Source organism: Dermochelys coriacea, chromosome 1 (assembly GCF_009764565.3).
Source record: "Dermochelys coriacea isolate rDerCor1 chromosome 1, rDerCor1.pri.v4, whole genome shotgun sequence".
Taxonomy (NCBI): Eukaryota; Metazoa; Chordata; order Testudines; family Dermochelyidae; genus Dermochelys; species Dermochelys coriacea.
This window is the reverse complement of record NC_050068.2, coordinates 225,793,937-225,809,355: the sequence shown is the minus strand read 5'-3', so window position 1 is coordinate 225,809,355 and position 15,419 is coordinate 225,793,937. Positions and strand designations below refer to the sequence as shown.

General features: G+C 40.8%; 1 protein-coding gene across 1 annotated transcript in view; it reads left to right on the top strand.

The window, feature by feature from the left end:
- The window catches only part of PPARA (peroxisome proliferator activated receptor alpha), a 50,085-nt gene extending 34,888 nt beyond the window's left edge, over window positions 1-15,197 (top strand). Inside the window, 2 exon segments of the mRNA XM_043515175.1 lie at window positions 8,857-9,304; window positions 14,829-15,197. Coding sequence (XP_043371110.1) covers window positions 8,857-9,304; window positions 14,829-15,076 — 696 coding nt within the window. The 3' untranslated portion in view covers window positions 15,077-15,197.
- Window positions 15,198-15,419: the final 222 nt, after the last annotated feature.

The following is a 15,419-nucleotide window of genomic DNA, read 5'->3' as shown; positions in this document are numbered from 1 at the left end:
CTGGCTTGGGGATGCCAGCCAGCAAACTCCTCCACTGCTCTCCTGCCTTCTCCCAGGGATCACATATAGTCTGTGCCAGCTTTTATCTCATACTCAAGCTTCTCCTCCCAGGCAGCCCTGACTCACCAGGTCTCTGTTTCCCTAGGGCCCCAATGCCCTCTTTTAAATAAAGTTAATTGGCCAAACTGGAATGTGATGCTCCCTTTTAAAGGGCCAGTGTCACCATGTGACAAGGGGCTAAATGGTGGGGGAAGTAAATTTAGTTATCAGAAAATGAAATGTGATATCTGACTTCTGACTTGTTTTAGTATTGGGAAAAAATGTGTTTATTTCCCATTAAGACTATAATAATGGTAATAAAATTTAGAATTTGTATAACACTTTTCATCCACAGATATTAATGTTCTTTGCAGAGGTAAGTATTGTTATCAGCATTTATACAAATGGGGAAACCATGGCATAGAAAGGTTGTGCCTTGATCCAGGATCACAAAGAGTCACTTAGTGACAGAGTTGGCAACAGAATGCAGGTCTCCTGAGTCTTATTTTCCAGTTCTAGCCACTGGTCCACACATCTTCCCTATTCTAATTGTATGGTTTCCTTTGAAGGGGGAAGTGAACAAGGTTGAAAAGGAATTTGATTTTTATTATTTTTTCTTCAAATATAACCTAGCCAGTCTCTTATATTAAGTGGTGAACACTATCTGATTCTTACTCAGGAATACCAAAATCATTACTATTTTGTAGGAAATTGTGTAATATTAGTTTCTCTTATGAGTTAATCAATGGTTCTCTTGTGGTATCCTTGATACGTTAGCGCTCTGCCATCCCATTGTGTGTACCTAGTCAGTAAAGCACTTAAGCACATAAATTGTCCCATTGACTTCCATGGAACTATTCACATGCTTTAAATTAATCATTGCAGGTTAGGGGCCTACAAAAATCTAAAACACATAGTATGGACCTGCACACAGTACTTCACAAACTCTTCATAATTTATAATCAAGACATCAGGTTATGTATCTACTGTAGGTGCAATGGACCTGAATTTCTAGACCTTGCATTTTGTGTATTCATTTATATCTGTGCAAAATTGATGTACAAATTGCCAAATCCAGAAATTTCTACTCATACCAATGATAGCATTTTGCACTTACTTGGGATAGATGGACATGAACAAGACAGTGGAGAATCAAAGCTTGTATATTCATAAATAAAATATATTTCCCCCCGTACATGGGAAAGAAAAGGATTTATATTATTTAACAGAGTCTTCTCTTGTGTAACCCTTCTGTGAAGTGGAGTCAGCAGCAACAGGGTCACCTTCAATATTGAGGGGTTCTTCTTAACCATTCAAAACAGAACCAGCTCAAGCCTCCACCCAATGATCTGGGAAAATGTAATAACCAACCGTGAGCACATCTGAGAGGCCCTACTTCCCCACTTGCAAGCACTAAGTCTGTGTATAACAAAAGAGAACTTTTAATAAAAGGGAAGGGGAAGGAAGCATAAGTTTGGGAAAACACCACAAGTGCATTCAAAAGCATGTAACCATAAGCAAAACCTGACCCCACAATGTGTTGAGCAGTGTTCTTTGCCTAAGTTTTCCACCTTGTGGTGGAAAAGTCTGACAAACAAATGACCCTTTAAGGAATCACATACACCCCTCTGCTGCATCCTACTCACAGTTGGCTGTCCTTGGTTAGCGAAGACCAAGAGTTCAGAGGTGTGCTCCCACTCCAACAAAGGGGGAAGAGTAATCAAGCAATGTCTCTGTGGTTGCTGTCTGCCTCTGCAACTGGTTGTTTGCTGCTGCCTCCACCGCTTGTCTCTGGATTTTCTTTCCTTTCACCACTGTGCCTACACCAGGTCTAAGGCATAACTTCTAGACCTGGTTATCAGTGATTCAGCTCTGATAATCACTGCACAGCAACAGTGACTCTCAATTGAGTCTAATTAGCTCTGTCTTTAAACACTGGAGAGCGGAAAGTCAAATGGTGTGTAGGACTCTTTGGGCAGAGTCCACACCACCATGTAGGAACATCTGACCCCACCTGTCTCTTCTTTACTGGTATTTGTCATCCCTATCACCTGCTTAGTGAGTGAAATTCCATTTCAGGTGACCCCCTCAATCCGGGCATGCTAAGTACAGTTCTGCTGCCCAACATCAGCCAAAAGTGATAATTTTAGCAAAGCAGCTTCATCATGTTATGCTAGGGTGACCAGATGTCCCGATTTTATAGGGACAGTCCCAATATTTAGGGCTTTTTCTTATGTAGGTGCCTATTTACCCCCCACCCCTGTCCTGATTTTTCACACTTTCTATCCGGTCACCCTATGCTATGCACCTAGGCAAGTAGGCATATCTATGCAAACACATTCTGTTCCTGAAGTCTCTTCCCTCAGCTCATTGCTAGATGTCAGAGGAGAGTTCATTCATACCTGCTAACACTTGGAGAATATGCCTTTTTTAACATTTTTTTATTTGACAGGGTTTTATTTTTTTTAAACATGGCCCTTCAGGTTCAGTTTGTGGTGATGGGAATCCAGCTTACTTGTTGCTGAACAGTACTTTAGCAGTTAATTTCAGTAAATTCTGATTCTTTTTCAAGTAACATTCCTACAGGTGCTCCACTCTAGGTGCCCTGTGCCTTTGACCTGAGATTTCTCATAGCAGAGTCTGCTCAGCCTGCACATGTGTTTGTCAGTCTCATTTCCCCTGCTGCTGTTATATAGCACAGCGTGGGCAAGCCGCCCTCAACCACCTTGGGCTGAGACGGAGTTTTAGCAGTTGTCCTATATAGATTTCCTCAACTCTGTTTTTCTCTCTTACTGATTGTTGTAGTGTTGTTGTTAATTTTTCCATAGTTAGTATATACTCCTATTATAGCTTCTTTTTTCATTTTTTTAAAATATTTTTTCTATGTACTATTTATATAGACTTTAGATCTGACATTTTTTCTGACTGGGAGGTGATGCCCAGTTCTCCTGGCTTCAAGCTACGTTTGTCGTGCCAGGAGGCAATCCCAGGCAGCCTCAGACATTCTCTTTGCATCTGTTGCTCAAAAGTGCAATTTTTGTCTGGCCTTTAAATCAAGAGCCAGAAAAAAAAAAACTAAAGCTTCACCTCCTTGTGATGGAGAGCTCTCTATGTCCGACCTCCAACCCAGGCCAAGGGACCCCCCCATATGTCAGTCCCCAAGCAAGTCTGCTGCCTTGGAGTCCCACAGTTCCAGGGCACCTAAGAAGAAGATTCTGCCCCATCCAATTCCTTCCCTCTGAGAGCAGTGGTCTCCAAACTGGGGTGCGCGCACCCCTGGGGATGCATGAGATGATCCCAGGGGGTGCGCGGCAGCAGTAGCGCCCCCAGATGGCACTCCGCCATTTTCTTCGGTGGCAGCTCTGCACGTCCACGGCTGGTGTTCCCCTCCAGCGGCCTGCCTGCGGCAGGTCTTCCGGTCTTCACATTGGGGTGCGCGAGCCAAAAAGTTTGGAAACCACTGTCCTAGAGGACGTATGAACCACACCAGAGAAGGAATAGCTTTCAAAGAAGGAAACCGTCCACTTCTCAGCCTCCTTCCTCACACACCAAGCAGCAATTTTGACGTGGTGATTGAGGGTCTGAACCAGTGTTCCCTCAAATTTTTTACATCCATGTGTGGAATGAATTTTGTTACGTGCACCAATATGGAGGTGATGGTGGTGAGGTTTGGAGTGTGGGAGGGGGCTTGGGGCTGGGGCAGAGGGTTGGGGTGCGGGGCAGCATGGGCTCTGGGGTGGGGCTGGGGATGAGGGGTTTGGGGTGCAGGCTGCCCCGGGGCTGTGGCAGGGAGAGATGACTCCCCCAAACCTTCTCTCGCCGCAGCCGCTCGGGGCCGGGTCACAGGCGCCTCTCCCTGTCCATTGCAGCTCCGACTGGGCTGAACTGAGCTGGGGTCAGGCTCCTCTCCCTGGCAGCTCTGCTTGCCTGCATGACCCTTTATAGCCTGCTGCACAGCTTACAAGGAACTACCATTCTCATCCTCTTCAGCTTCACTGTTTCACCAGCCTTCCTCCCTTCTGCGACTGCCTTTGCCACTCAAGTCGAGACAGGGACTCTATCACTACAGACAAGTGGGTCTCCACAATCCACTTTGCCTCACTTCCACCAGTGAACATCCTCCCCATCCCTCTTCAGGGACCCTTCTCACGAGAGCATGCTTCAAGATATAGACACATTCTTATATATATGGGGGCTATAGAACCAGTTCCCATATAGCACAGAGGGAAGGGACTTTATTCAAGTATTTTCTGGTACCAAAAAAGAGTGGAGGTTGGAAACTCATCCTAGACCTGAGACTACTCAACACCTATGTGAAGGCACAGAAGTTCAAAATAGTGATGCTTACAGTGATAATTCCATTAGAGCAAGGAATTGGTTCTCAGCCCTCTACTTTCAAGGTTCATATTTCCACATCACTATCCACCCATCCCACAAATGATTTATCCATTTTATTGTTGGCCAGGACCACTATCAATACTGATTGCTCCCCTTTGGCCTATCATCTGCCTCGAGGGTCTTTTTGAAGGTCATGTTGATAGTAGCTCTGCAGGAAAGTATTCTCTTACCAGGACAATTGGCTGCTGAAAGGAGGAGCAAGATTCTCTTCCTTTTGCACCAAGGCATCAGACACTGGAACTGGTGCATATGAAAAAGCTCACTATCACAGCAGCCTATCTCCTCGGCATTCAGAAAGTGACTGCAGACTCACTCAGGAGACACTTCTTCCAAGACAACAAGTGGGAAATAGACTCCAACATATTACACCACAGATTCTGTCAGTGCGGTACCCCCCGATAGACTTGTTTGCCACTTCTGCTCAAGGGGCAGATTGGGTCACCAATCCATAGGGAACTCTTTTCACCCTCAGTGGATGTCAACCCTACTGTATGCACTCCTGCCAACTCTCGTAATAGCCAAAGTTATGCTCAAAATAAAGAGTGCCAGAGCCAGAGTAATTGTAATAGTTCCAATTTGGCCCATGCAAACATGGTTTTCTTACCTGATACAGCTGTCTGTTTGCCCTCTGATCACTCTCCGCATCACTCCCCATCTCCTCTTGTAAGAGTGCAGGAAGATTTTTTTCATCCCAGTGTCACGATGCTTGGTCTCAAAGCATAGTTGTTGATGGCTCATGCGATTAGAGGCAGCCTGCTCAGAGGACATAAAAAGAGTGATATTATACAGCAGGAAACAATCTACTCACTACATGTATTCTGAAAAATGGATGCGGCTTGGCAGTTGGCCTGGTCCTGCCAGCAGGCAGCTTTCACCAATGACTACATCGCTTCTGGATATACTAGGCTACACCCTACCTCTGAAAACCTCGGGTCTATTGATGAGCTCCATAAGAGTCTCCCTGGCAGCCATCATGGCTTTTTACCACCCAACAGAGGGCTATTTCGTCTTTACCCACCCGACCACAGCAAGATTCCTTGGAGGGATGGGAAGAGAAACCTTTTTTTATCTTCCGGTCCAATTCCCTACCCCAGTATTGGACCTCAATCTGGTCCTCAAATGCCTCACAAGACTGCCCTTTAAACCTCTGGCTACCTGCTCACTGCTCCATTTGCAATGAAGATGGCATCCCTGATAGTGCAATGGGTTGGAGAAATAGAGGCCCTAATGGCATATTCTCCCTTCACCGTGTTTTAAGGACAAGGTCACACTGCGGCCCCACTTCACATTCTTACGTAAGATCTCTTTAGAGTTCCATCTCTATCAGCTCATTCATTTGCCTGTCTTCTACCCCAAATTGCATCTGAATTCCCAGGACACACTGCTGCATACCCTGGATTTTGTCTAGACAGAATAAAGCCCTTCAGAAAGATCAACAAGTTACTCATCTTGATAGCAGACAGATCAAAAGGGTCAGCAGTCTCTAACCAGAGACTTTCCAAGTGGATATCAGACTGCATTAACTCTTGTTACCAGTCTTCAGAGTAGTAGCCGTGTTAGTCTGTATTCACAAAAAGAAAAGGAGTACTTGTGGCACCTTAGAGACTAACAAATTTGTTAGTCTCTAAGGTGCCACAAGTACTCCTTTTCTTGTTACCAGTCTTGTAACATTCAGCCACCTTCGCTTTCACGCTCATTCTACAAGGTCTATTGCCACTTCCATGGCCTTCCTCAAAAAACTACCAGTCATCAACATCTGTAGAGCCACTATTAGGGCATCCATCTGTACATTCTCCCAACACTATGCAATAACTCTCAACTCCACCTCCGTTACTGTGTTCAGCTCGACTGTATTTTCCACCGTACTGGACTCAGCTCTGAAGCCCCTTCCACCTTAGATGGCACTGCTCCATAGTCACCTAGAGCACCTGTGGGGACACTACTTGAAGAAGAAATGGTTACTCCCCCTGTGCAGTAATTGTGGTTCTTCAAGATGTGTTCCCCTCTGGGTGCTCCACTACCTGCCCTCCGTCCCCTTTGCTTCAGAGTTCTCGGCCCAAGGCTCTGCAATAGAGAAGGAACTGAGGGCAGTTTGCCCATGCAGTGTTATGTAACAACTGCACTGGGCATGAGACTGACGAACACAGAAATCTCCAGTCCAAAGCGCAAGGGACACTAGTGAACCTGGAGTGGGAGCACATAGAAGGACACACATCTCGAAGAACTAGAGTTACTGCACAGGGTGAGTAACCATTTCTTCTTGGCACAACTGTAGTTCATTTTCAGAAATTACAAGCTCTTTTTACCTAGAGACAAGGTAGCAGTATTAACTTTGGGTCCCAAGATGGATTTGGCAATAAACTTCTCCTCCCGCCCCCCACCTTCAAAGAACAGCATTTCATACTGAAAAGGTGTTAAACTTTAATGACCCACAGTATCTAAAAAATAGGTTAAACCTTTTAAATGGTTTAGAAACTTGGGTGTTTTATTCCCCCACCCATGAAGTTATGTTATTGTTTAGAAGTACTGAAATGGTGCAGAATGTAGCTACCATACGCAGATCAAAGATGGACAAGTACCAGTGAGATGTCACTGATTCCTAAGAAATATATTACAGTTATCTAAATAGAGATTAACCTTTTCACTCTGTTAAATCTTTAAGTCCTTACTCGAGCAAAACTTACTGACTACAAGGAGAGTTTTGCCTGAAGGAGAACTGAAAAAGGACTTCACCCTATGGTTTACTTACCTTAGATGGGAAATACTTTGATTAACGTAAGGAACCAGATTTATAACTGGTGTCAACTTCATTCATTTCATAAACCTAGTTTTTCTTAATGGCTAGCCCTTTTTTCTAATTCTTGCTCTTCAAAAATATTTTGAGGCTTTATAGTCTGGTTATTTTCCTGAACTCTGATCACTCTGTTTAAGAAATTGTGGCTTTTAATTAATTTTTGAAGGAATCATCTCCTCAGTTTTCACTACACAGATTTCTTTACTTAGAGCATCCTCATTCATGGAGAAAGTTCTTGCTAAGTGCTGAATATTTTTATTACTTTGTGAGACAGTGTTCTAGTGTCCTGAAAATCATTATCAGTAATAACAATCCAGCACTAACCTTCTTAAATAGGAATAATGGCTAGAGCTCCTGAAGAAGATCAGTTGCACAGATATAACTTAAAATAAATAATCCAATAGTGAAGAACAATACAAAAGTCCAATTCCACTGATAGTTGTAAGCGGACTGTGTAAATATGTGAAGTGTCAACGTATGTTTAAATGACTGAATGAGTTCCTCTTAGTCAAATCCCACAGTCCTTAGCGCTTGCATAGCTAATATCCCACTGAGGTGAATGGGATGTGTCACAGATCTAGTCAAATGCCCCCTCTTGACTGTTCACCAGATTGCTGTGAGGAGCAGCAACTAGATTCCATGTGCTTTAAGCCATCCAGCAACTAGATTCCATTTGTTTTAAGCTATCAGAGCCTGAATAGAAATCATGCATTGCCCTTAGCTGGGGGTCCCAGGCACACTCTTATAGTACAGACCCTTTGTCTAGCACCTCCTCCTGACGACAGACCTTGTAGTCCAACTGGCCAGCCCCTGGGGGACCACTACTTACCCCTCAAACTTTCAATAACTTTAATACATCATCTCCAAGGAACTGTAGCCATGTGGGTGTTTTGGGTTCACAGGTTAACTCTTTTTAAGAGTGCTTGAGAGATGCAACACATAACACACATGCGGACTGACTTTGTGAAGAATTCTAAACCGCCACTGCTCTTTACGTAACCACTTAAGAAATACACAGATCTATATTAAAATAATACATCCTCCACACACTTCCCTGCAACATTTTTTCTCATCACTCCAGAGAATTCTTTGGACTGGGATTTGGATACTCTAGGGATATCCAAGATCCTCCTGCTGCAGCTCATGGCTTGACTTCTGATTTATAGAGCTTGCTTTCTCTAACCTTGGTTGGTCACATAGCTAAACCCCCTTGCTCCCCCTAAGAAAGCATGCATAGCTTTTCCACCCTGTCTCTAGCCCAAAGCTACCACACCCCTGAGTGCCATAGCTATGTCGTAAGTTTTAAATTTAGAGCAGGCCTGGGAGAGTTGTGCTGATAGGTTCATCAGCAATGGTGGATACACATTGACATAGAGACATTCCATGATAGTGTTTTTCATAAGAACAACTTGACCATTGCAACCAGAATTCGTAAGCTGTATAGGCAGATTTCTCAAATCATCACAGGATGTCATCTGCATAAGTGCTAAATAGGAAGTAGTAATCTGGTCCTTATCCTTTTAATTCAGGGTTTATTAATGGCTGAAGACTGATCAGTGTAAGGAATTAAATAGTCCTCAATATATTTATTTTGTAAATGGATTAATTGGTACCTTTCTCTGTAGCCATTTGTTATACATGACATGGAAACACTGTGTATGGCAGAGAAGACTCTGGTGGCAAAACTGGTAGCCAATGGAATCCAGAACAAGGAAGCAGAAGTTCGAATCTTCCATTGTTGCCAGTGTACATCTGTAGAGACTGTAACAGAACTTACTGAATTTGCCAAATCTGTCCCTGGCTTCTCAAATCTTGATTTGAATGATCAGGTGACTCTGTTAAAATATGGAGTTTATGAAGCCATTTTTGCCATGCTAGCTTCTGTAATGAACAAAGATGGGATGCTAGTAGCCTATGGAAACGGCTTTATAACTCGGGAGTTCCTGAAAAGCCTAAGAAAGCCATTTTGTGATATTATGGAGCCGAAGTTTGATTTTGCAATGAAATTCAATGCACTGGAGCTGGATGATAGTGACATATCACTTTTTGTGGCTGCTATCATTTGCTGTGGAGGTAAGAGATAAATATCTGTTCTTTGAAGTAATATTTATGATTTCACTCCCATCATTTAGTAATTAAAAATGGAAAAGTATATTTCTTTGTAATTTATGGAATTATGACAATTCAGTTCTGTCACTAACAATGTTTGTCTCATGTTAAATTATGTTTGGTATAAGATAAATACTCATTAAGGCCTTAATCCTGCAATGTATAGCACAGGGGTTTGCCCACTTACAACACGTTGTTGGATTAGTGCCTTGGGGCTTTCTAGTTTTAAAAGTGGGATGTGAAGAGTTATCCCTTCCTTGAGGAATAGGGTTGGGCATGAAGAAATATTTCTAAACTCTGAAAAAGGTGGGGAAATACAATATGGGACTGATAGCGGAGTTAGATATTCCTGTTTCTTCTAATTTCATCCTTAGAGGCCAATAAAATTATGGCTTTGATGTTGCTCTCTGGTACATGTGAGTGGACCCCACATTGAAATCAAAGGGTTCTGTGCAGCCACAGCATTCTGCCCAGGCATTTCATATTGCAGGATTGTGACCTTAATTTTAATGTTTATTTCCAGAAAATGGCATTCTTAAATTTGAGTTAAGATTATAAATACTTTCTATGTTACATGACTTAAAGTTGTGCTAGATCAGTGGTTCTCAACCAGGGATACGCAGAGGTCTTCAAGGGAGTACATCAACTCATATAGATATTTGCTTAGTTTTATAACAGGCTACATAGAAAGCACTAGCAAAGTCAGTACAAACTAAAATTTTATACAGATAATTACTTGTTTATACTGCTCTAAGTACAATATTTATATTCCTGTTGATTTGTTTCATAATTATATGATAAAAATGAGAAAGTTAAACAATTTTTCAAGTAATAGTGTGCTGTGACACTTTTTTGTATATTTTGCCTGATTTTGTAAGTAGTTTTTAAGTGAGGTGAAACTTGGGGTGCGCAAGACACATCAGACTCCTGAAAGGGGTACTGTATCTAGAAAGATTGAGAAGCACTGTTCTAGATGATTCACAGATGACCTCAAACAAACCACTGCCCAACATTGTTTACACTCTAAATTTAATAACTTGGGGGGCTTAAAATAATGTAATTTAAAATAAACAGAATGGAAAAAAACAGAGTTAAGGTTTCACTTAAAAACTCCTCACAAACATTTGGAGATGCACAGTCAAGGTGCTCCAAACTCTACCCTCCGAGCTCTGAATCCTCATCCACCCATATTACAGGACAGCCTTTCACTTGTTCTCCCAGTATTCACAAAATGAGGCATATATCCCACTGTACTGTCCCATACTTAACATACTGCACCAATTCCTTCACTACATATAAGCCACCTGCCCATCCTACATCTTCCATCTTTTATTTCATGTGCAGACCAAAAACCTCTGCCCCAACATCCCAACTTCTTACTGTCATCAAGGTACCACAGCTTATGACCCGATTCCCTCTAAGTACAATCCACAAACATCATCCCCCATCATGATTTACTATAAGACAAAAGGCCCAGTATACCCTGTGAATATTATTTTTTACTGCACACAAACTGTTAAAAACATTTATTTAAGGTTGTAAACTCAAGCACTCAAAAGTTAGAAATTGCTGGAATTGTCCAGGCCTGTGCAACTCTAATTCAGCCCTCTTGTGCATATTAATATGATCCAGTTTTTAATACATGATCACATGGGTATTTTTTTTCACAGGACCTCTGCCTCATTCAGTGCACAGGATAGTGCTTTGGAGATGCAGCAGGGCAGTGTAGCGAAGGAGAGCAGGAGCCCTGCTTTATTTGTTACAGAAGTTTGAAGGTGTGTAGTGAATGAGATAGAAGGTGATCACTAATTGTGTGTGCGCCTCATGTTCTGGGTGCCTGACTTGAGACCCTGGGGTCTGACTTGCAGAAGAACTGAGCACTTACAGTTGCAATTGAAGTAAAAGGAAGCTGTGCTGTGAATATAATAAACACTCTATAATTCTAGCTACACTGAACAATCAGGGCCTAGGTGTCTGAAATTTGGGCACCCAAAATTAGTGGATACTTTTGACTGTAATCTCTGTGTGCCTCAGTCCTCATCTGTAAAATGTGGATAATATCATCCCCATATCTTATTGTGAAAATAAACGTATTAATGACTGTGAGATACTCGGAAACTATGGTGATGAGTGCCACAGAAAAGTTCATGAAGAAATTAATAATTCTGTCTTCAGGGCAGGGTATGCATAGTAGGCAATAAATAAAGCCTGGTGCCACACACACAACAAGAAGGAGAAAACAAAATATTAAATAGCTGCTCATTAAGTGAGCACCAGCCACCCAATGCACTGAATGAGGGAGTCCTGTGGGGAGGAGAATGAGGGGAGGGAGATGTGATCATGTAAGTAAAGACTATATCATAATTAGGCTTGGCAGAATTCTATTTTTATATATAATTTCAATGGATAATATTGATGTATTTTTTTTCTATTTTATCACTTTCAATTTTCATAGTTGTGGGAGAATGCAGGAGCAGGCAATAATTATTTAATGACAGTAGACGTAGAGTCAAAGTTACAGCTTTATAATGGTTAAAACTAGGGCTGTCAAGTGATTAAAAAAATTAATCACGATTAATCACGCAATTAAAAATGTAATCACGATTAATCATACTGTTAAACAATAATAGAATACAATTTACTTAAATATTTTGGATGTTCTTTATATTTTCAAGTATAAATTTCAATTACAACACAGAATAAAGTGTACAGTGCTCACTTGATATTTTTTATTACAAATATTTGTATTGTAAGTAGCAAAAGAAATAGTATATTTCAGTTCACCTAATACAAGTACTGTAGAGCAATTTCTTTCTAATGAAAGTTGAACTTACAAATGTAGAATTATGTACAAAAAATAACTGCATACAAAAATAAAACAATGTAAAACTTTAGAACCTACAAGTCCACTCAATCCTACTTCAGCCAATCGCTCAGACAAACAATTTGCAGGAGATAATGCTGCCCGTGTCTTATTTACAATGTCACTTGAAAGTGAGAACAGATGTTCGCATGGCACTATTTTAGCCGGCATTGCAAGATATTTATGTGCCAGATGCACTAAAGATTCATATGTCCCTTCATGCTTCAACCACCATTCCAGGGGACATGCATCCATGCTGATGACGGGTTCTGCTCGATAACAATCCAAAGCAGAGCGGACCAATGCATGTTCGTTTCTATCATCTGAGTCAGATGCCATCAACAGAAGGTTGATTATCTTTTTTGGAGGTTCGGGTTCTGTAGTTTCCTCCTCGGAGTGTTGCTCTTTTAAGACATCTGAAAGCAATCTCCACACCTCATCCCTCTCAGATTTTGGAAGGGACTTCAGATTCTTAAACCTTGGGTCGAGTGCTGTATCTATACTTAGAAATCTAACATTGGTATCTTCTTTGCATTTTGTCAAATCTGCTGTGAAAGTGTTCTTAACACAAACATATGCTGGGTCATCATCAGAGACTGCTATAATATTAAATATATGGCAGAATGAGGGTAAAACAAAACAGGAGACGTACAATTCTACCCCAAGGAGTTCAGTCCCAAATTTAATTAACACTTTTTTTTTTTAACGAGCATCGTCAGCATGGGAGTATGTCCTCTGGAATGGTGGATGAAGGGACATATGAATGTTTAACATATCTGGCACATAAATACCTTGCAACACTGGCTACAAAAGTGTCTTGCAAACACCTATTCTCACTTTCTGGTGACGTAAAGAAGAAGCAGTCAACAGTATCTCCCATAACTGTAAACAAACATGTTTGTCTTAGCGATTGGCTGAACAAGAAGTAGGACTGAGTAGACTTGTAGGCTCTGAAGTCTTGCATTGTTTTATTTGAATACAGTTATGTAGCAAAAAAAAAATCTACATTTGTCAGTTGCACTTTCGCGATTGCACTACAGTATTTGTATGAGGTGAATTGAAAAATACTATTTTGTTTATCATTTTTACAGTGCAAATATTTGTAATCAAAAATAAAATGAGCATTGTACAGTTTGTATTCTGTGTTGTAATAGAAATCAATATATTTGAAAATGTAGAAAAACATCCAAAAATATTTAATAAATTTCAATTGGTATTCTATTGTTTAACAGTGCGATTAATTGCAATTTTTTTTAATCTCAGTTAATTTATTTAGATAATTGCGCGAGTTAACTGCCATTAATTGACAGGTCTAGTTAAAACACAAAATTGTCAACATCACATGTCAAAATATACAAAATAAATATCCTTAAATCAAACTCTTAAGTTCTCGGGCAGCATTTTTCTTACTCTGCATGCCTGGATTATTATCAATGGAAACACTTTTTGTTTCGTGTGTGTATGGTGAAATCCAAATTTCCTTAAAAGTCTGATTTTTCCAAGCCTAATCATAATGCTTACACCCATCCCTGACTCCTTGTCCCATTCCTGTCCTCTCCTAGCCAATCATCTTCACTCCTGAGGTGTATCGTTGCCCAGCAAGTGGTAGTCTTGCCCTTCTGGACTTTCCCTACCCAGGCTCCTTGTCCAATTTCATTGTCACCCTCCCACTCTGAGGCACCTTGTCCAAGTCTGTTTGCCCAGACAGTCCCAGTAGTCCCTGTGTACCAATGCTCCTCATCAGATTCATCTCCCCTTCTCCCACATCCTAACACAAAGTCCTCCCTTTCATTTGCCAAATTTAAAATCCCTGTTCCAAAGTACAGGTGTGCTATATCTTTCCAAATAAAAGATTTTTTTTTTTTTAGCATGGACAACGTATGTTTTTCTCAGCCTCATACTTGGAAACAGCTGAAGTTCCAGCCTGAAGCACACACTTGGCATGGAAAATTTCAGCCCACATATTTGTCAAAGTTACGAGGAACTGAAAACATGATCTGATAATGGGAAGTGTCTCATAATCTTAATAAGAATAAATGGTGTTGCCAGCCTCCTCTATGATTAATTGCATGATGGTAATATCTATCAAGTACCAGTCCAGATTGGTAACTCATTGTGTTTGGCACTGTAGTAACATAGTAAAATATCTTCCCTGTTCCAAAGAGTTTACTAAAAACACCCAAATTCTTAATCATATTCATCCTTCTGATTGGGATTGGAGACCCCACAACCTTCATACAGAGAACATAAAATTGGATATCCAGGCTAGACATGTCCACTGTACTATAGCAGAGGGTTTGAGAGTCACGTGGAGAATTCTCTCTTCAGCCCATCTTGAAATAACATTGGCAAAAGTCATGAGGACCTATTTATTTATTTATTAATTAATTTAATAAAGTTAGTCTGTACCAGTACTCCTGACAGAGTGTTCCACAGCTATTCAGTTGTATTTCAAAAGTTCATTGATGACAAGATTTTACTTTGAGCCTGATCCAAAATCATTGGTGTCAATTGGAATAATCTCATTGTCTTCAGTGGGCCCCTGGAGCAGGCCTTACATGCAGATAAAATATGAACAATGGTAAGATTATATGACATGTATTCTTTTGTTTGTTTTGAGAACAGATCGCCCTGGTCTTGTAAATGTAGAATACATTGAAAAGATGCAGGAGGGCATTGTGCATGTACTAAAACTTCACTTGCAAAACAACCATCCTGATGACATCTTCCTCTTCCCAAAACTCCTCCAGAAAATGGCAGACCTCCGACAGCTCGTCACAGAGCATGCTCAACTTGTTCAGATAATCAAAAAGACTGAATCTGATGCACTCTTGCATCCTTTATTACAAGAAATCTACAGCGATATGTATTAAGGGGTTTTTGTAATTTTTTCCACAATATTTAAAGCCAAGAGCAATATTAATAATGGGAGAAAAATTACTTTGTACAGTTATCTGCTGTGCTTAATTCAAGAACATAAAAATCTAAATTGTAGATAACTGGAACGTCACACTTCTTTTGTCGTGGGTTCTTTAAGTACTTTAGAGAAATTACGTAGCGTTCATGAATTTGCTCACAAGAAGCTTTGATTAATTTGAAATTTGAGGGTTAGCGAGAATGTATATGTACTGAACAAGTAGATGTTTAACAAATCTGAATCTGTTAATTAACAAACAGACCTTGATTGATCAAAATTATATTCTGTATTGGGCTAGT